This window comes from Schistocerca gregaria, chromosome 2 (assembly GCF_023897955.1).
Source record: "Schistocerca gregaria isolate iqSchGreg1 chromosome 2, iqSchGreg1.2, whole genome shotgun sequence".
Classification (NCBI taxonomy): domain Eukaryota; kingdom Metazoa; phylum Arthropoda; class Insecta; order Orthoptera; family Acrididae; genus Schistocerca; species Schistocerca gregaria.
In genome coordinates, this window is record NC_064921.1 from 326461240 (window position 1) to 326484196 (window position 22957).

At 42.4% G+C, this 22957-nt stretch overlaps 1 protein-coding gene across 4 annotated transcripts in view; it reads right to left on the reverse strand.

Moving 5' to 3' along the window:
* Positions 1-11698: 11698 nt before the first annotated feature.
* LOC126336969 (hemocyte protein-glutamine gamma-glutamyltransferase-like) overlaps positions 11699-22957 on the reverse strand; it is a 159614-nt gene continuing 148355 nt past the window's right edge. For all 4 annotated transcript variants that reach the window (XM_050001181.1, XM_050001180.1, XM_050001182.1 and 1 more), the window contains one exon: positions 11699-15391. In XM_050001181.1, the coding sequence (XP_049857138.1) occupies positions 15250-15391 (142 nt within the window). In that variant the 3' untranslated portion in view covers positions 11699-15249. The remainder of the gene's footprint in view (positions 15392-22957) is intronic.

Consider the following 22957-nt stretch of genomic DNA (forward strand, 5'->3'; position numbering starts at 1 on the left):
CACGATCCGTTACAGCCATGCGGATAAGATGCCTGTCATCTCGACTGCTAGTGATACGAGGCCTTTGGGATCCAGCACGGCGTTCCGTATTACCCTCCTGAACCCACCGATTCCGTATTCTGCTAACAGTCATTGGACCTCGACCGACGCGAGCAGCAATGTGATGATACGATAAACCGCAATCTCGATAGGCTACAATCCGACCTTTATCAAAGTCGGAAACGTGATGGTACGCATTCCTCCTCCTTACACGAGGCATCACAACAACGTTTCACCAGGCAACGCTGGTCAACTACTGTTTGTGTATGAGAAATCGGTTGTAAACTTTCCTCAAGTCAGCCACCGGCGCCAACCTTGTGTGAATGCTCTGAAAAGCTAATCATTTGCATATGACAGCATCTTCTTCCTGTCGGTTAAATTTCGCGTCTGTAGCACTTCATCTTCGTGGTGTAGTAAATTTAATGGCCAGTAGCGTATGAGCGGTGTAAGTGCATGTGTTAAGTGTAGGTGACTGGAATGAGTATGTGTGAAGTGTTGAACGTCAGCTGAATTTTAGCTTTCAGAGCTGGCTTGTGGCGTCACAGGCAGAGGCCGTTTTTAGATGTTCGTATTGCGACTTGTCAGTCAGACCAGTGTGTGAACTGTGGATTTTCCACTGAACTCTCGATGAAATCCAACCGACTGGATGAAATATTTGACTTCGGTGGTTCGTTTTCGTGACGATTGGCCACCCGCCATCTCCACTCGGGGATGCAGTACCAGGCTACCGTGTCTTGAATGAAGCGTGCTGCTTCCGAGTACACTTAGGATAAAACATTTTTGTTCGGTTTCAGGTTAGACTTTAGTCTTATAATGTAGTTAATCCGTGCAGTAACCTAATTCACTGATCAAGGGCCACATTTTAGTTCGTACATGTTAATCGCTTTTCGTGCATTCACTACTCTTTTTCACGTCCTGCTGTTGGTGAGAATGGATGCTCTGCTTGAGAATCGTCTTTTTAAATTGTTAATACAATGCATTTCCTAACAAGTCGTGCTGAAGTCGTTTAGTCAGATTCCATTATGCATTGTAGATAAATCTTTGGGACAAATCTCATTGTACTCTTCAGGCGACACTGAAGACAGTGGGACATACTAATCGAAAGGGAGTGCCAACTATGATAAGAAGCACAGTAGATATGGCGAAAGATGTGACTCTATTTTCAATAGTACTTAAGTTCAGAATTAAAGTGGATCAGGTGATCAATAGCATTGAAGTGAGCGATTCAGTCTAATTGAAAAAAATGGGCTTCTTTTACAACATCCGAAATGATGCCGGTGGATTTCGCATTCACCGTGTATAAGAAATTAAGAAATTATTGGGATTTCTCTCACACCTGAAATCCATCTTCATGAAATATGGCATGATGTTTGTGGACGTGAACAGTGGACAGTTCGCAGTTGTTTTCTGTTCTCAGTTGTTTCGTATGCCATCTCCTTTTGCTGCAATTGACTGACTTCCAGTATAGGACAGTATTTGAGTTATATTACTGCATTTTATTTTAAACCAATTATTCTGATGCTATCTGAACAACTGAATGTTAAAATAACCTTCTTCCGCTTTATTTCTCTTGCAGATATCCTTCTTGGGCTGGAATGGTAGGTCTGTATGATTGTGGTAGCAAAAGGCGTGCTGTTGAGTCGGAGTTTAAGTAGCACGTTTATGCTGTTCGCTTGGGAATGCATTCAGATCCTAGTGGTCTGGAGTACGCAGTGTGGTAACAGCTATAGACTAAAAGGGGTATAAGAGAGATTTAGTCTGTCGCCCCTACTGTTGAATCTATACATCGAAGAATTAAAGAATGGTTCAAGGGTGGGCTTAAAATTCAAGGTGAAAATATACCAATGACGAGATTTGCTAATTACATTGCTATCCCCAGAGAAACTGGAGAAAAATTACGAGTGTTGTGGAATGAAATGAACAGTCTAATGACCACAGAATATGGATTGAGAGTAAATCGAAGAAAGACGAAAGCAATGAGAAATAAGAGAAATGAGAACAGTGAGAAACTTAATCATCAGAATTGGGGATCTCGAAGTAGACGAAGTTAAGGAATTCTGCTACCAAGGCAGCAGAATAGTCCATGACGGACGGCGCACAGAGGACATATGAAGCAGAGTGGCACGGGGAAAGGGGACATTTCTGCGCCAGGGAAGCCTGATAGTAACAAATATACGTCTTAATTTGAGGAAGAAATTTTTGAGGATGTACATTTGTAGCACAGCAATGATGGTAATGATACATGGACTGTGGGAATACCAGGACAGAAGAGAACCGAAGCATTTGAGATGTCGTGCTAGACAAATGTGGAAAATTACATGGACTGATAAGGTAAGGAATGAGGAAGTTCTCCACAGAATCGGAGAGGAAAGGAATATATGGAAAACGCTGACAAGAAGAAGGGACAGGATGATATGACATATGTTAAAACGTCATGGAATAACTTTGATTGTACTAGAGTGAACTGTAGAGGAAGACAGAGATGGTAATACATCCAGAAAATAATGATGGCCTTGGTTGCAAGTGCTAATCTGAAATGAAACTGTTGGCACAGGAGAGGAATTCGTGGCGGGTCACATCAAACCAGCCAGAAGACTGATGACTCAAAAAAACTGATAAGGCATTCGACGGAGAAAGAAGGAGATACAGATTTAGAATTAAGGAACGTAACACCACGTCAAGCACTAATGAAATCTCCACCTGCCGTGCACATCTTTGAAGGAAATTCATTCAGCTGATTTGCCACTGACTTTGAAAATCCTTCATACAATGAAACAGGAAGTTTGTTAGACATCCTGGAAGAAATCCAAATTCGCAGGTACATTTTGTGTGGGGCACAATTTTGAATGGACAGGTGTAATTAAAAAATACGTATCTTACTGATAATATGCAGAACTTGTTGTTCCGATATGACATGACGTATGTCGTGCTGACATTTGAAATGATTACACTGATGCATCAAACTTTTGTTGCGCTAATTAAGCTGTGGTTTGTTTGTTTCTATGTAACATACAAGGCTTGCCCAAACGGTAGCTTTCAAAAGATTATTCCATAATTCAGTTTCACTTCCATTTTGGATTTCATCTCAGAAAAAGTAATTTCCCTTCAGTAAAAAATAAGAACAGCTCTGTCATTACATCTATTACACATAAAATACAGCGCAATTAAAAATAAAACATTAAGTGAAGTAAAATATTGGTACAAATATAATGCACGTAATGAGAAAATAAATATACATATAAAGAGAATGCTCAGAAATATTCTAGTCTGGAAAAAAAAAGCGTTTTAGTTTTAATATTTGTGTACTTTCTGCAATCAACACCGTTTCCTGTTGCAACAGTACTTAGACGATACATTCCTGTCGCATTGTTTGTTGTTCTCGTAATGAGAACTTTTAATGTAATCTCTCTCCCTGTTCATCGTTAATCGTCGCAGAGGTCTGAGGTAACTGATCCACGTGACTGTACAAGAACTATATTCTCATGTTAATGTTGCACCTAAGGTAGTGAAAGGCGAACAACGTTCTTCCAGCCACATCTGTATCGTTACCCGCCTTGAGTTGCTCATAAAGTTTCCCATAACTTCCTTAAAAGAAAACCATCTTATTCATCTTCCTGATAAGTTCTTCCTCTTGTACGCACATATCCATTGAACATTCCTTCCTTGATAACTACCTACCAAGCAGGAAAAAGTAGTACTGTACATCGAAAGCGATCCCAGTCAGAGTTAAGTGACCTGACGAACTGCTTCATTAAGTTAAACTTGATGTAAAGTGGGGTAAAATTTATATCGACTCAGCTAATTATTGGTTCATAATTTTATGCATCCCGGCTTCCTTGTCACCTCGGATGGGCCACTCCTTCTGTATCGAACTTGGCTATCCAACAGAGAAAAGTAGATATTTCTAAAGCCTGACCGTTGTCTAGGACGCTGACAACCTTCAGATCCGCATACATAATCCAAGTGAGTTCGTGAAATCCCAGCTTTTCATACAGTTTTATATCATTAGAGTCTTCTCTCAAATACACCCAGTGACGAAAGGGAATTGTGTTCTTTAGTGGTTTAAAGCACATTGTTTCTTTAGAACCGTAATTAATTGACGTTGTTCATAGTTTAGGCATTAGAAGTTCTGGCCATTATCTTTGTTATGCTGGTCAAACATACAGTGTTTGTGGCGTTCGATTCCTTTTAAATTTGGCTGCGGAAGGAAGCTTCCGCTTTTCTCGCAGTGTTGTGTTCCACGCGCCTGTGTGTGTGCATTGTCGTCGTCAGTATGGGTGACACACTAAATTTAAAGCAAGTACCACAGTTAACTTTCTTATTTTTATGTTTTCTTCTTTTTTGTGTGTTTTTATTCACTTCAGTTTTAGTCCCTTTGAATTATCCTATTGAGTGTTATACTTGTGAAATGTCTTGTCTACCGAATGTAAATGTAGTGGAATGTGTACGTCAGGTCTACTATAGAGGTATGGTGATTACTTTTGTCTGTTTTTATCTACACCATGGCAATGTAGGTTACGGATATAGTCATTGTTATGAACTAGTGGGCTTTTGATTTGTAAAATTTTAACTCAATTGTATGCAGTTCCCTATATAGGCTTATTCGGCTGCCCTTACCTGTGGGTTTTATGCAACCCGCGACAACTTCAAATACCACATGCAAGTTTTTCATATTATCTTGTTCGCTATGTGTGAATTACTTGTGCTAAAGAAAAAATGAACAAGATCTTATGGTAGAAAATTTAATGAAGTTAAATTTTGTACTGGAATACGCTTTGGCTAGAGACTGTAGTTTTCGAATTATTCAAGAAAAACATATGAAAGTGACCTTCCAATGCGTTTTTTCTTCTATAACTCGGAAACCGTGGTCTTCAACGAAAATGCACCCCAGTACAAAATTTAACTACATTATATTTACTACATAAAGGTCCTGTTCATTTTTTTTCTGTTTGACTAACAGTTTGCGCATAGCGAGCGAGAGAATATGAAAATCCCTATTGCGGTTTTAAAGGTATTGTGGGTTGCATAAAACCCATAGATAGTGGCAACTGAATCAACTTCTATGATCTTGGGTATGAAATTTATTGTATCCGTGATGAACTGATACTAGTTTTACATTTGCTTTCTTGACTTCATTTCGGACTGAGCGAGGTGGCACAGTGGTTAGTACACTGGATTCTCATTCTGGGGTCGATGGTTGAAACCCGCGTTCAGCCATCCAGATTTAGGTTTTCCCTGATTTCCCTATAACGGTTCAGGCAAATTCCGGGATGGTTTCTTTGGAAGGGCACGGCTGACTTCCTACCCATCCTTGATACGATTGGAGATGGTGCTTCGACCTCCAAGTCGAAGGGTCGTTAAACCAAATCTTCCTTCCTTCTTCTCCTAGAGCAGTTCGGAAACGCCAAATAAAACACCATTACGTAGGCATAGACGAGTTCTATGCATCTCAATGAATTTATTTTAAGTTCGTTGAGGAGTATATTTACTGTCTGTTCTCTGTACGTGATCTATAGCTTTAAATCATTTCCTGAGAGACAAACAAAACACCATTAATATCTCAATCAATGTCAGTTGAGGAGTTACTGACGCACCGTAAATACCTTGTTTCTCTAGTTATCCTGCTACAGCCGTTGAAAGTAAGATGAGACTACCATCTTGGTAAGCACAAGGCTATTTCGCCTTTGATTTTCCTTTGTAACGACAGTAAACACATAATATTTTTAGAATCAAGGAAGTTAAGGTAATGTTCCCCAAGAGAATGATTCTCTTCGCTCGAACACGTGAACGCAACGCTGACGCTGACACGGGTTGTAGTTAGTCGGCGATGTTGCAGGAGAAACTGAGTCACCGCGGAGCGAATATCGCTCACTGCATCACGTAGTAGGCGACCATGACGCCTGTATCTCAGGCGTATGATGGTCTATTTCCACAGCTTTCAACACCTTACGAAACTGACTTTGCACAATATTCTCTTTTTTCACTGTTTGCTGCTAAATACTATGAGGAAGTGAATGAGACAATTAAAGCACACGGAAAGGTTAAGAGTATGCGCTTATTGTATTTGAGAGCATAGTCAGCAACACTTATAGCTTCAATACGAATAGAGTGTTGAGAATAATTCTTGACATATTTTGTTCCAAAGTTTTGCTCGTGATTCAGAAAATTTATGATGCATCTAATGGAAAAGTGTGAACTAACTCAACTACAAGTATTGACTCGGAAGAGAGCCTTACACTGCTCTGAAAGTCTCCACACCTGAAGGCCTGTGTCAAATCCGTATCAGCCACGCACGAAGCAGAAAGATTATTGAGAAATTCTGCTAAAGGTACCTCAGTATCACATGCTTCCAAATCTTAGTTACATTCATAGGAACAGACCGATTTCACTCTGTAAATTAAATTTCGCTGATAGGCCGCAATATTGAAACTGAATTTAAAGTCACAGCTTGTAATTCAACACACATACTTGTTTCCAGATCGTAACTGTAACAACATACGAAGGTACGTGCCTTACGACGAAAGCTAAATACGTACATTACCTCTTCCAGCCCCCCATGAACCCTGGACTTTGCCGTTGGCGGAGAGGCTTGCGTGCCTCAGCGACGCAGATAACCGTATCGTAGGTGTAACCACAATGGAGGGGTATCTGTTGAGAGGCCAGATAAACGTGTGGTTCCTGAAGAGGGGCAGCAGCCTTTTCAGTAGCTGCAGGGAAAACAGTCTGGATGATTGACTGATCTGCCCTTGTAACTGCCTCAAGTACATCGCCCTTGTATAGACCCTCTATATACTCCTTCCACCTTTCTGCTTTCCCTTCTTTACTTAGAACTGGGTTTCCATCTGAGCTCTTAACCTTCATACAAGTGGTTCTCTTTTCTCCAAAGGTCTCTCTAATTTTCCTGTAGTCAGTATCTAACTTACCCCTAGTGAGATAAGCCTCTACATCCTTACATTTGTCCTCTAATTCATGTAAATATTCATTTCTATTAATTCCCCCCTCCCCAATCCCCCGCCCCCACCCGTGAACCATGAACCTTGCCTTTGGTGGGGAGGCTTGCGTGCCTCAGTGATACAGATAGCCGTACCGCAGGTGCAACCACAACGGAGAGGTATCTGTTGAGAGGCCAGACAAACGTAAACATGTGGTTCCTGAAGAAGGGCAGCAGCCTTTTCAGTAGTTGCAGGGGCAACAGTCTGGATAATTCACTGATCTGGCCTTATAACACTAACCAAAACGGCCTTGCTGTGCTGGTACCGCAAACGACTGAAAGCAAAGGGAAACTACAGCCGTAATTTTTCCCGGGGGCATGCAGCTTTTATGCATGGTTAAACGATGATGGCGTTCCCTCGGATAAAATATTCCAGAGGTAAAATAGTCCCCCATTCGGATCTTCCGGCGGGGACTACTCAAGAGGACGTCGTTATCAGGAGAAACAAAACTGGCGTTCTACTGTTCGGAGCGTAAAATGTCAGATCCCTTAATCGGGCAAGTAGGTTAGAAAATTTAAAAAGGGAAATGGCTATGTTAAAGTTAGATATGGTGGCAACTAGTGAAGTTCGGTGGGAGGAGGAACAATACTTTTGGTCAGGAAAATACAGGGATATAAATACAAAATCATACACGGGTAATGCAGTATTAGGTATAATAATGAATAATAAAATGCAGGTAACCTATTACGAGCAACATAGTGAACGCATTATTGTGGCCAAGACAGACACGAAGCCCACACCTACTACAGTAGTACATGTTTATACGCCAACTAGCTCTGCAGATGACGAAGAAAATTATGAAATGTATGATGAGATAAAAGAAATTATTCAGATAGTGAAGGGAGATTAAAATTTAATAGTCATGGGTGACTGGAATTCGATAGTAGGAAAAGGGAGAGAAGGAAACGTAATAGGTGAATGTGGATTGGTGGTAATAAATGAAAGAGGAAGCCGTCTGGTAGAATTTTGCACAGAGCATAACTTAATCATAGCTAACACTTAGTTCAAGAATCATGAAAGAAGGCTGTATACATGGAAGAAGCCTGGAGATACTAGAAAGTATCAGATAGATTACATAATGGTGAGACAGAGATTTAGGAACTACGTTTTAAATTGTAAGACATTTCCAGGGGCAGATGTGGACTCTGACCACAATCTATCGGTTTTGAACTGTAGGTTAAAACTGAAGAAACTGCAAAAAGGTGGAATTTTAAGGAGATGGGACCTAGATAAATTGACTAAACCAGAGGTTTTACAGAGTTTCAGGGAGATCATAACAATTGACAGGAGTGGGGGAAAGAAATACAGTAGAAGAAGAATGGGTAGCTTTGAGAGATGAAGTAGTGAAGGCAGAGGATCAAGTAGATAAAAAGACGAGGGCTAATAGAAGTCCTTGGGTAACAGAAGAGGTATTGAATTTACTTGACGAATGGAGAAAATACAAACATACAGTGTATGAAGCAGACAAAAAGGAATACAAACGTCTCAAAAATGAGATCGGTAGGAAGTGCAAAATGGCTGAGTAGGGCTGCCAAATAGGACAAATGTAAGGATGTAGAGGCGTATATCACTAGGGGTAAGATAGATACTGCCTACAGGAAAATTAAAGAGAACCACTTGTATGAATATCAAGAGCTCAGATGGAAACCCAGCTCTAAGCAAAGAAAGGAAAGCAGAAAGGTGGAAGGAGTATATACAGGGTCTATACAAGGGCGATGTACTTGAGGACAATATTATGGAAATGGAAGAGTATGTGGATGAAGATGAAATGAGAGATATGACACTGTGTTAAGAGTTTGACACAGCACTGAAAAATCGAAGTCAAACCAAGGCCCCGGGAGTAGACAACATTCCATTAGAACTACTGACAGCCTTGAGAGAGCCAGTCCCAACTAAACTCTACCATGAGACAGGCGAAATACCCTCAGACTTCAAGAAGAATATAATAATTCCAATCCCAAAGAAAGCAGGTGTTGACAGATGTGAAAATTACCGAACTATCAGTTTAATAAGTAACAAATACTAACGCGAATTCCTTACAGACGAATGGGAAAACTGGTAGAAGCCGACCTCGGGGTAGATCAGTTTGGATTCCGTAGAAATGTTGGGACACGTGATGCAATGCTGACCCTACGACTTGGCTTAGAAGAAAGATTAACAAAAGGCAAACCTACGTTTCTAGCATTTGTAGACTTAGAGAAGGCTTTTGACAATGTCGAATGAAATTCTTTATAATTCTAAAGATGGCTGGGGTAAAATACAGGGAGCGAAAGGATATTTACAATTTGTACAGAAACCAGATGGCATTTATAAGAGTCGAGGGACATGAAAGGGAAGCAGTGGTTGGGAAGGGAGTGAGACAGGGTTGTAGCCTCTCCCCGATGTTATTCATTCTGTATACTAAGTAAGCAGTAAAGAAAACAAAACAAAAATCGGAGTAGATATTACAATCCATGGAGAAGAAATAAAAACTTTTAGGTTCGCCGATGACATTGTAAGTGTGTCAGAGACGGCAAAGGACTTGAAAGGGCAGTTGAACGAAATGGAAAGTGTCTTGAAAGGAGGATATAAGATGAACATCAACAAAAGCAAAACGAGGATAATAGAATGTAGTCGAATTAAGTCGGGTGATGCTGAGGGAATTAGATTAGGGAATGAGACACTTAAAGTAGTAAAGGAGTTTTGCTATTTGGGGAGCCAAATAACTGATAATGGTCGAAGTAGAGAGGATATAAAATTAAGACCGGCAATGGCAAGGAAAGCGTTTCTGAGGAAGAGAAATTTGTTAACATCGAGTATTGATTTAAGTGTCACGAAGTGTTTTCTGACAGTATTTGTATGGAGTGTAGCCATGTATGGAAGTTAAACATGGCGAAAAATAGTTTGGATAAGAAGAGAATAGAACCTTTCAAAATGTGGTGCTACAGAAGAATGCTGAAGATTAGATGGGAAGATCACATAATTAATGAGGAGGTATTGAATAGCATTGGGGAGAAGAGGAGTTTGTGGCAAAACTTTACTAGAAGAAGGATCGGTTGGTAGGACATGTTTTGAGGCATCAAGGGATCACCAATGTAGTACTGGAGTTCAGTGTGGAGGCTAAAAATCATAGAAGGAGCCCAAGAGATGAATACACTAAGCAGACTCAGAAGGATGTAGGTTGCAGTTGGTACTGGGAGATGAAGAAGCTTGCACAGGATAGAGTAGCGTGGAGAGCTACATCAAACCAGTCTCAGGACTGAAGATCACAGGAACAACAACAACATCATCCAGTTTGATTTGAACAACTAGTTGTTCAAACTGTTTTCCGTCACTCATTGCCTAACGCTGTATGTGTCTGCCAGTTTCTTCTTCGAGATTATTTTATTTCTAATTTCACTGTATCTGTCAGTAAAGATCAAAAGATACATTTTTTTGTATGGTACAATTAAATTCTATACAGGGAGATGGCTTCCATGATCCCTAAACTCTAGTTTAACGTAGTGGTTTCAGAAACTAAAAATTGATAATATGTTAAATTCATTAAAAAATAAGTGAAACAGGGTAGGAAATTGAATTGCTTTGTAATGATGAAATGTTTCCCACTTACATGTGTCCTTATAATCTGATGCTGGCATGTGGACTGAAAATTCTTCTCGGAATTCTTTTGGAAATGAAATGGATCCCTCCAGAGTAAAATATTCGAGGTTTTGAAAATAGTATTGACATCTATATAGTTTCGTAAATTAATAGCGAGATACCAGGCACAAAGACTTCCTTGAGTAATACTTAAAGAGGTGCGTTACAATATAAGAAAACCGCTTGGCTTCAACGCTGGGCGTCGCGCTTATACACTCCATCGCGGAGGTGTCAGGAGAAGGGTAAAATGACCTTCCCATCGTGTGATGCGTCCACGGAGGCGTTGAGCAGAATTGTGAAATTTGGTGTCTTTGTGACATCATCAACCCACCTTGCAGCTCGCATGAACTTCAGAACTCCATCCTTTTCCTCGCATGTGTCGGCGCCTTGCTGTTTGAATGGTCGCCGAGTTCGAGGGTAACGTCACAGGGCGCCACGCTTTTGCTTCTTCACAGAAGGAGGGTCTAGGTGCCCGTGAGCCTAATTTCAAACATATACATCGCAGTGGGAAATAATTAGGGTTTTTTGGAAAAGTGATCCATTAATTCTGTTGCACATTACAATTGAGCTTAAATACTGGCCTAGTAGGTGGAAAGTAAATATGCCCATTTGGAGTTATTGATTAGAAGCCACCAAGTGACCAGCATCTGAATAACACTAACCTAAAACAAAACACATACAGTACAGCACCAATGGGGTGGTCGAAATACATTTCATTACTGTTTGAAATCTTACCCAGTATTTAGCAAGTATGAGCACACTAGTCACGTAGTTGTGCGTGAGAGAAGTTGCTAAACTGGACAAATATTATTGAAGAGGAGTCTTCATTTTTTCTTGTGTGTATAATGCTAAAATGGGTGTATTGATAAAGAAAAGCAGTCAGAATCATAAGTGAAAGAGCAAAAGTGCTTGCAGTTAGGAGACTTTGAAAAGGAAATGGCCAATGTTAAAATAAGGAGTTTTTGAATTCAATGTGGTAACAGTAATACAAGCAAAGTTAAGGTTTTACACAAAGAATCACAAAATTGCTTTTGAGAGAAATATATAAAGACTGGTGTGAACATATTTTACTGGATCACAGGTTAAACATTTATATATGTTGCAAAAATCACAAAATACTGTGACAAACTTAAACTAGATTATACAGATAAAATACGATTCTAAATATTCTATGTTATAAAGTCTATACACACGCTGCTTTTATTACTCAGCGATATTAATACCATACTGAAGATCACTGGGAAAGCAGGTCCTTAAATGTTAATGGCAGTGTTATAATTGATACAATGATTGATAAAAAATATCACTTATGGTATGAGATATGTATTGCAACTCTAACTCTAATCTACAACATTGTTTTAATACACAAATTTCAGCCTAATTTACACATATGCACGTCTATAATTAGTACCAAACTCTAAGCATTAACAGTAAGTGTGCGACAGTGATTAATTGCCTGTTAAATGCTAACGGCGTTTCTACAACATTAGATATAAGCTAATTCATCGATGAAATGTGTCCTTTTCCATCACGTTTTCGCTCTATGTGCAGCTTAAGTCGAATGGTGTGTGAAGAACTCTCAAAGTGTACTTCTCACTCTCGAACTACTGATGTTTACTGTTTTTTAATTATTCAGCCACTAGTGCATGCTAAATATCACATTTGTTTGTGTCACAGTTTAGTATATGAATCATCAGCCTATCGCAAGAAGGCACTTCGTGGCGTTTCACCACTTTAGAGTAAGTGGGTATGCCTGTAAACCCCAGAAACTGTTGTGTGACACATGTTAACTTCACTTCACTCTTTGATGTCTCAGAAAATTAGCGTCGATCTCGTGACCCTGGATACTGAATTCACACCAGAATAACTGTTTTGCTGTCTCTGCTTCATACCGCAAGTTTGCTTTCATTGCATCGCAGTGGAAAGAACTTAGTAACAAACACATGGCTTACAGTATCTACTTACCCATCTGTTCAGCGTTTCTGGTCACTGGGAACGTGATGTTATGAGATGCAATTATAATAGAAAATATAGAACATCAAGAATTATACGTTCCGCATAATGAAAAACTACCCCTCATTAATAGATTTATTTGCACCTGGCTGTAAGTACATGTTGTCAACCAAAGTCTTCATCTCTATTGACCTACCTGTGAAGTTAGGACGAAGTTTATTCCCACCTATTTTTCACATAAATAAATTGCTTGTGGAGATCAAAGTTATTAAGAGGTTCGAACAAAAACGTTCTAAATGAGTGTATTGCTAATAAATTGTATAAAGGCTATATTTAACGTTGCATGCAATGGAAAAAAATTTCTTAGGCGGATGAATCGCATGTCTGCTGAAAAATGTTGTATCTATCTCAATATGAAAGAAAATTTTAAATACAAGATTATCCTGTCACTGCTTTAACACAGATTTTTCATGTCATTGCACTATCCAGCTGTTGGTGTGACAATTAAGTTCGAATATCCATTGGCAATTTCTTACTTAAAGAAAAACGAACGTAAACTAGATCCAGCGCGAATGAGGCGTTCTTGAGACTCTCTGGTAAGGATTACAGTTAACGTAGGTTAACAGTTTTCAAAATAGCGCCACTACCTGATAACAGACCACGTTATTTATCAAATGAAGGAAAACAACAATAAGCATGAGACTAAACACGCTCATGCCGCGGCTATGTGAAGCCACTTTACTCTGCATATAAAAGAAGCAGAGAGCCTCCGGTGTTTCTTGAGTTCCACCTAAAGTACGGCGAAACAAAAACGGCGAGATTCGAATACCTCGAAATTCAGTGTGCAGAGGACGTTCTTGTTTTCCGTTCCTTATCCGATGGTGAAAATAAGGCGAACTGTAAAAAATTATACTCGATATTACGATTTTTACTTGTTCTCAAGTCATGAAAAGCTTCTCTTCTCCGAAACACAACAGAAAAGTGTAATTTCATAGCCAGTTATATATATTGGTTAGATTATACAGAATATAGTGCAACCACTGCAAAAGCTCATATGAGGTGACGGGAAAGTCATGTTTATACAAACTAAGACTAGCAGTTAGAGGAGAGTCCAAGTGTCCAAGAAACAATTTAGCTTACAGTCGTCCCAGTCATAGCTTCGTAATATTGTGCTTTCTTAACGTGAAAATGCAGGACAGTGACATTGTATAAGGGCCCATCTTTACAGCAACAACAGGTTGCTGAATAATTCCGCAGCTTGATACATAAGTATCCTGTGAGAAATAAAATTAACCAGCTTAGGAAGTTTTAAGAATGAAGGCTTCGAACAACTTTTTCTTGGTTAAATTTCTTGGGTCTCCAGTCGGGTCGATAACTCAGGTCTCTGTTTTGGTCCGACACTATATATGAACACGATATCCTGGTTTGTCTAGGAGGTAGAGTGCAGTAGAATAAACTTAATCAAAAGCCGCGTACGAAGCCCTGTGTTTTGTAACGGCTACGAACTGAAAGGCAGCTGATCGGCACTATAACCATACCAGTTTTCTGATACAGAGTTTCCGACGTTTCTAATAAAACTGTGCATATTTTATGATTTCGACGTATGTATAACGACTCCTAAAGCTTATTACATGGATGTTACATTCTGCCCGTTATTTCTGCATTCTCTGTTCGTCAGTTCATTACTGACGTTGATGAATGAAATGAATATTCTTCTCTCTACCTGCCAGTAGGATAGCGCGATCTTTATAGACTATTGATTTATATCAAGTCGTGTAGCCCACACTTGAGATGTGTTACCCATTCGTTGGCAGTTTTATTACAAACTGGTCAAGTCCTCACCAAAGAACTTACGTTGCAGTAACAAAAAGGTCTCTTACGAATTCTGAATGGGTAGTGGACGTCATAAAACAACAATTAGAAGGAATAAAAATAACAATTGAACAGGAGAAGACTGCATAGCGCAGAAAGTAGGACGAAGAGGGAGCAGAGCTTCTGAATAACACATTAAAAACATTCTCTCTGTAGGGAGAGAGCTGAATTATTTATGTGAAATCGATTTCACCGATGCGCCTCCTACGATTCTTACGACCTGAACTACTCATTAAGCTCTGTAACTAGCGTAGTTATGCGAGTGCTGGTGAGCGTATTGTATGCCTCAGTGGTCATAATCAGCCGTTTCACGTTAGAAATCACTTTACGTCATTAGTGATATTTATGCGTATTAGTTATTAGTTCTTCCTAGGCGAACAACATGCACCTTACACTGCAGAGGTCGTTGCTCGTGACATCAGCTTAGTCTTCTATGTTTGTGTTACTTTGTTAGTAGTACGACTATAACAACAGTGCTCGAAGCACTATTTTTTGGTGTAGACAGCTCCAGTTAAGGAGTGGTGTTCTGGCGCTGGCAGGGCTGCGGAGGAGCTAAGTCTCATCAGTGATAGTGGTCGAGCGACAGGCTGCTCGCGAATCTGGAGGCGACGACGTCGCGGAGGTCGGCGGGGGCGGCGGCGGCGGCGGCGCCGGCGTCCCTCCAGAGCAGCGTGAGGTCGTAGAGCGAGCAGTAGCGCCGGCCGTGGCGGCAGACGCCCGCGCGGCGCGCCCTCAGCGCCCCTGGCGGCAGCGGCGGCGGCGGCGGCAGCCGGCCCTAGGGCTGCACGCTGACCGTGGCGGCGCCGCTCACCTCCGGCAGCTGCTGTGAGCAGAACGTCGCCACCAGCTTGCGGTCGCCCACCTTGCGCGGCCGGAACGTCTCCGTGAAAGACACCAGCTCTCCCGGCTTCACGTCCCTGGGGCGCGCCGGCGCAGAAACCGAGAACAGAGGAGGTGGCGCGAGGCATGAATTTCAGAGCTTCTATTTTCAGTTATCTACACTACTGGCCATTAAAGTTGCTACAACAAGAAGAAATGCAGATGATAAACGGGTATTCATTGCACAAATATATTATACTAGAACTGACATGTGGTTACATTTTCACGCAATTTGAGTGCATAGATCCTTAGAAATTAGTACCCAGAACCACCACCTCCGGCCGTAATAACGGCCTTGATACGCCTGGGCATTGACTGAAACAGAGCTTAGATGGCGTGTACAGGTACAGCTGCCCATGCAGCTTCAACACGATACCACAGTTCATCAAGAGTAGTAACTGGCGTATTGTGACGAGCCAGTTGCTCGGCCACCATTGACCAGACGTATTCAGTTGGTGACAGATCTGGAGAATGTGCTGGCCAGGGCATCAGTCGAATTTTTTCTGTATCCAGAAAGGCCCGTACAGAACCTGCAACACGCGGTCGTGCGTTATCCTACTGAAATGTAGGTTTTCGCAGGAGTTGAATGAAGGGTAGAGCCACGGCTGGTAACACATCTGAAATGTAACGTCCACTGTTTTAAAGTGCCGTCAATGCGGACAAGAGGTGACCGAGACGTGTAACCAGTGGCACCCCACACTATCAAGCCGGGGCATACGCTAGTATGGTGGTGACGAATACACGCTTCCAATGTGCGTTCACACCAAGTCGCCAAACACGGTTGCGATCATCATGATGCTGTAAACAGACCTTGAATTCATCGGAAAAAATGACGTTTTTCCATTCGTGCACCCTGGTTGGTCGTTGAGTACACCATCGCAAATGCTCCTGTCTGTGATGCAGCGTCAAGGGTAACCGCAGCCATGGTCTCCGAGCTGATAGTCCATGCTGCTGCAAACTTCGTCGAATTGTTCGTGCAGATGGTTGTTGTGTTGCAAACGTCCCAATCTGTTGACTCACGGATCGAGTCGTGGCTGCACGATCCGTTACTGTATCCAGAAAGGCCCGTACAGAACCTGCAACACGCGGTCGTGCGTTATCCTGCTGAAATGTAGGTTTTCGCAGGAGTTGAATGAAGGGTAGAGCCACGGCTGGTAACACATCTGAAATGTAACGTCCACTGTTTTAAAGTGCCGTCAATGCGGACAAGAGATGACCGAGACGTGTAACCAGTGGCACCCCACACTATCAAGCCGGGGCATACGCTAGTATGGTGGTGACGAATACACGCTTCCAATGTGCGTTCACACCAAGTCGCCAAACACGGATGCGATCATCATGATGCTGTAAACAGAACTTGAATTCATCGGAAAAAATGACGTTTTTCCATTCGTGCACCCAGGTTGGTCGTTGAGTACACCATCGCAAATGCTCCTGTCTGTGATGCAGCGTCAAGGGTAACCGCAGCCATGGTCTCCGAGCTGATAGTCCATGCTGCTGCAAACTTCGTCGAATTGTTCGTGCAGATGGTTGTTGTGTTGCAAACGTCCCAATCTGTTGACTCACGGATCGAGTCGTGGCTGCACGATCCGTTACAACCATGCGGATAAGATGCCTGTCATATCGACTGCTAGTGACACGAGGCCATTGGGATCCAGCACGGCTTTCCGTATTACCCTCCTGAACCCACCGATTCCATATTCTGCTAACAGTCATTGGGTCACGACCGACGCTAGCAGCAATGGCGCGATACGATAAACCGCAATAGCAATGGGCTACAATCTGACCGTTATCAAAGTCGGAAACGTGATGGTACGCATTTCTCCTCCTTACACGAGGCGTCACAACAACGTTTTACCAGGCAACGCCGGTCAACTGCTGTTTGTGTATGAGAAATCGGTTGGAAACTTTCCTCATGTCAGCACGTTGTAGGTGTCGGCACAGGCTACCTTGTAGGAATGCTCTGAAAAGCTAATCATTTGCATATCACAGCATCTTCTTCCTGTCGGTTGAATTTCGCGTCTGTAGCACTTCATCTTCGTGGTGTAGCAATTTTAATGACCAGTGGTGTAAAAGCAACGGCATGTCAACGATAAGTGCTTGTCAAAACATTATCCTTTATCATCATACTAAGCAATGAATACAAACAGAAATTGCCAAAAAGTGAAGAATCGATTGTTTTAAGGACGTAGTCTCACTTCGGAACCACTGCGACATACAGTTTTCAACCACCAGTCATTTCATGAAATACACTCCTGGAAATTGAAATAAGAACACCGTGAATTCATTGTCCCAGGAAGGGGAAACTTTATTGACACATTCCTGGGTCAGATACATCACATGATCACACTGACAGAACCACAGGCACATAGACACAGGCAACAGAGCATGCACAATGTCGGCACTAGTACAGTGTATATCCACCTTTCGCAGCAATGCAGGCTGCTATTCTCCCATGGAGACGATCGTAGAGATGCTGGATGTAGTCCTGTGGAACGGCTTGCCATGCCATTTCCACCTGGCGCCTCAGTTGGACCAGCGTTCTTGCTGGACGTGCAGACCGCGTGAGACGACGCTTCATCCAGTCCCAAACATGTTCAATGGGGGACAGATCCGGAGATCTTGCTGGCCAGGGTAGTTGACTTACACCTTCTAGAGCACGTTGGATGGCACGGGATACATGCGGACGTGCATTGTCCTGTTGGAACAGCAAGTTCCCTTGCCGGTCTAGGAATGGTAGAACGATGGGTTCGATGACGGTTTGGATGTACCGTGCACTATTCAGTGTCCCCTCGACGATCACCAAAGGTGTACGGCCAGTGTAGGAGATCGCTCCCCACACCATGATGCCGGGTGTTGGCCCTGTGTGCCTCGGTCGTATGCAGTCCTGATTGTGGCGCTCACCTGCACGGCGCCAAACACGCATACGACCATCATTGGCACCACGGCAGAAGCGACTCTCATCGCTGAAGACGACACATCTCCATTCGTCCCTCCATTCACGCCAGTCGCGACACCACTGGAGGCGGGCTGCACGATGTTGGGGCGTGAGCGGAAGACGGCCTAACGGTGTGCGGGACCGTAGCCCAGCTTCACGGACACGGTTGCGAATGGTCCTCGCCGATACCCCAGGAGCAACAGTGTCCCTAATTTGCTGGGAAGTGGCGGTGCGGTCCCCTACGGCACTGCGTAGGATCCTACGGTCTTGGCGTGCATCCGTGTGTCGCTGCGGTCCGGTCCCAGGTCAACGGGCACGTGCACCTTCCCCCGACCACTGGCGGCAACATCGATGTACTGTGGAGACCTCACGCCCCACGTGTTGAGGAATTCGGCGGTACGTCCACCGGGCCTCCCGCATGCCCACTATACGCCCTCACTCAAAGTCCGTCAACTGCACATACGGTTCACGTCCACGCTGTCGCGGCATGCTACCAGTGTTAAAGACTGCGATGGAGCTCCGTATGCCACGGCAAACTGGCTGACACTGACGGCGGCGGTGCACAAATGCTGCGCAGCTAGCGCCATTCGACGGCCAACACCGCGGTTTCTGGTGTGTCCGCTGTGCCGTGTGTGTGATCATTGCTTGTTCAGCCCTCTCGCAGTGTCCGGAGCGAGTATGGTGGGTCTGACACACCGGTGTCAATGTGTTCTTTTTTCCTTTTCCAGGAGTGTATATTTCAAAACCAGTTTCCTGTTTTCCCTACGCACAATTCCACACGTCGAATCTTTCATGAGCTTATAATGCCTAAAACAATTTCTAGCCCTAAACAGCAAGCAAAAATGAGCCTAAAATTTAATAAATTTAAGAGCACTTAGTGCTACAGTGGTTTCATTTCGAAACCACTTACATCTACATCTACATCTACATCCGTACTCCGCAAGCCATCTGAAGGTGTGTGGCGGAGGGTACCCTGAGTACCTCTATCGGTTCTCCCTTCTATTCCAGTCTCGTATTGTACGTGGAAAGAAGGATTGTCGGTATGCTTCTGTGTGGGCTCTAATCTCTCTGATTTTATCCTCATGGTCTCTTCGCGAGATATACGTAGGAGGGAGCAATATACTGCTTGACTCTTCGGTGAAGGTATGTTCTCGAAACTTTAACAAAAGCCCGTACCGAGCTACTGAGCGTCTCTCCTGCAGAGTCTTCCACTGGAGTTTATCTATCATCTCCGTAACGCTTTCGCAATTACTAAATGATCCTGTAACGAAGCGCGCTGCTCTCCGTTGGATCTTCTCTATCTCTTCTATCAACCCTACCTGGTGCGGATCCCACACTGCTGAGCAGTATTCAAGCATTGGGCGAACAAGCGTACTGTAACCTACTTCCTTTGTTGTCGGATTGCATTTCCTTAGGATTCTTCCAATGAATCTCAGTCTGGCATCTGCTTTACCGACGATCAACTTCATATGATCATTCCATTTTAAATCACTCCTAATGCGTACTCCCAGATAATTTATGGAATTAACTGCTTCCAGTTGCTGACCTGCTATTTTGTAGCTAAATGATAAGGGACCTATCTTTCTATGTATTCGCATCACATTACACTTCGCTACATTGAGATTCAATTGCCATTCCGTGCGCCATGCGTCAATTCGCTGCAGATCCTCCTGCATTTCAGTACAATTTTCCATTGTTGCAACCTCTCGATACACCACAGCATCATCTGCAAAAAGCCTCAGTGAACTTCCGATGTCATCCACCAGGTCATTTATGTATATTGTGAATAGCAACGGTCCTATGACACTCCCCTGCGGCACACCTGAAATCACTCTTACTTCGGAAGACTTCTCTCCATTGAGAATGACGTGCTGCGTTCTGTTATCTAGGAACTCCTCAATCCAATCACACAATTGATCTGATAGTCCGTATGCTCTTACTTTGTTCATTAAACGACTGTGGGGAACTGTATCAAACGCCTTGCGGAAGTCAAGAAACACGGCATCTACCTGTGAACCCGTGTCTAAGGCCCTCTGAGTCTCGTGGACGAATAGCGCGAGCTGGGTTTCACACGATCGTCTTTTTCGAAACCCATGCTGATTCCTACAGAGTAGATTTCTAGTCTCCAGAAAAGACATTATACTCGAACATAATACGTGTTCCAAAATTCTACAACTGATCGACGTTAGAGATATAGGTCTATAGTTCTGCACATCTGTTTGACGTCCCTTCTTGAGAACGGGGATGACCTGTGCCCTTTTCCAATCCTTTGGAACGCTTCGCTCTTCTAGAGACCTACGGTACACCGCTGCAAGAAGGGGGGGCAAGTTCCTTCGCGTACTCTGTGTAAAATCGAACTGGTATCCCATCAGGACCAGCGGCCTTTCCTCTTTTGAGCGATTTTAATTGTTTCTCTATCCCTCTGTCGTCTACTTCGATATCTACCATTTTGTCAACTGTGCGACAATCTAGAGAAGGAAGCACAGTGCAGTCTTCCTCTGTGAAACAGCTTTGGAAGAAGACATTTAGTAATTCGGCCTTTAGTCTGTCATCCTCTGTTTCAGTACCATTTTGGTCACAGAGTGTCTGGACATTTTGTTTTGATCCACCTACCGCTTTGACATAGGACCAAAATTTCTTAGGATTTTCTGCCAAGTCAGTACATAGAACTTTACTTTCGAATTCATTGAAAGCCTCTCGCATAGCCCTCCTCACACTACATTTCGCTTCGCGTAATTTTTGTTTGTCTGCAAGGCTTTGGCTATGTTTATGTTTGCTGTGAAGTTCCCTTTGCTTCCGCAGCAGTTTTCTAACTCGGTTGTTGTACCACGGTGGCTCTTTTCCATCTCTTACGATCTTGCTTGGCACATACTCATCTAACGCATATTGTACCATGGTTTTGAACTTTGTCCACTGATCCTCAACACTATCTGCACTTGAGACAAAACTTTTGTGTTGAGCGGTCAGGTACTCTGTAATCTGCTTTTTGTCACTTTTGCTAAACAGAAAAATCTTCCTACCTTTTTTAATATTTCTATTTACGGCTGAAGGAGTACAAACCTACGTTATTGTACCTTTAGACATACATATTTGCATAGTCAATTATCTCCTCAATATCATCACTATAGAAAAACAACATGCCACAATCTCCTACAAACACGGAGTACAATCTCCGCACCGATTATTGCTTTGAACGCTGTGACTGCTACAACGCACTACATTCGTAAGAGTACCACAGTGCACCACTTGAGATCTCAGTCTTGCAATAGCGATAGCGGTTTCATGCGAAAGGCACTAGGACTTCAAAAAATATTGATGACATAGTGGTTTCAGGGAGAAATCACTGCTACTCAAAGAGCTAAGAGAATCGTCAGGATCAATCAGTGTGGAAAGAAAAGGAACACTGAACTACGGAAGAATGATGGTGTGCGTTTGAAGTTCTCTAAGACAGTAGATACTGCGATAAGGAATAGAACACTAGGTAGTGCTGCTAAAGCGGAACGAGCAGGTCTAAAAAGGGCAGTCAAAGAAATTGGACTTTAAAAAATTCTTGCGCAACAAAGAATTAGTGCAATACATCTACAGTATAAGTCAGTTAGGAATGAAATCAGTACAAAATGCAGGGAAGGTAAACCGTCATGGCTGCTGAGAAAATCTGAGAAACTCTTAACGAAAATAGGCATGGAAAGACAGAATAAGTATACAGCAAAGTGAAAATAACGTTCATTGAAATGAAAAGCAAAGGAATGAATAGTGAGAGTGCAAAGGAAAGATTTCATTGAAGGCATCTACAAGGGGAGGAACTGATTGATTTGAGTTTAGAAGACGTAGACTACCGAGTATTAGAGTCAGGGTTTGCGATCAAATAAGATATAAGGGATACATAACATTTCTTTGGAGTTACTAAGATCCTTGGGCGTGGGGGAGGGAGGCAACCGAATGACCATTCAGGTTAACGTGTAGAAACTGTGAGGCTTTCGGGAAAATGTCAACCACAAGGTTTTGTATACAATTGCAGATAATTCCCAGTACTAACGCGCAGTCGTACCCAAGTTTCTCATAAGAATAACACATAGATGAGTGTAAAAGAAAGTTAAGTGTCCCCTTGATGACTATCAGTTTGGCTTTAACGAAGATAACGTATCACAGAGGCATTTCTGAGGATGGACCTGATAATCCAGCTAGTCTTAAGAAAAATCAACATGCCGTCATAGGATCTATCGATCCAGAAAAGGTGTTCAACACAAAACGGAGCAAGATGGATGAAATTATTAGAAAAATTGGTTAGCTGTAGGGAAAGACGAGAGATATACAAGAGCCAAGAAGAAACAGTAGGAAGGAATAGTTAGAGAACTTGAATTAAAACGAATGTAAGACCTATGGATCAATCTGAACATCAAGGAGTAAATCAGGAACTAAGAGAAAGATTCTGGAGTAGGGTTAAAATTCAGGGTCGAAAGATATCAGCAGAAAAAATAAATCATGTATTAAGACAAGTTACACCTGATGACGAACTCACATGACCCGAAATGTATCGTTTATTTAACAATACAAGAAAATTTGACTGATGGCGTTTCTTAATTCATACTTCCAGTGGATTTCTGAGAATATAGTTTGGAGCACATCATGGATGGAAGTGAATCGTGGACTGTGTGAGAACCTGAAA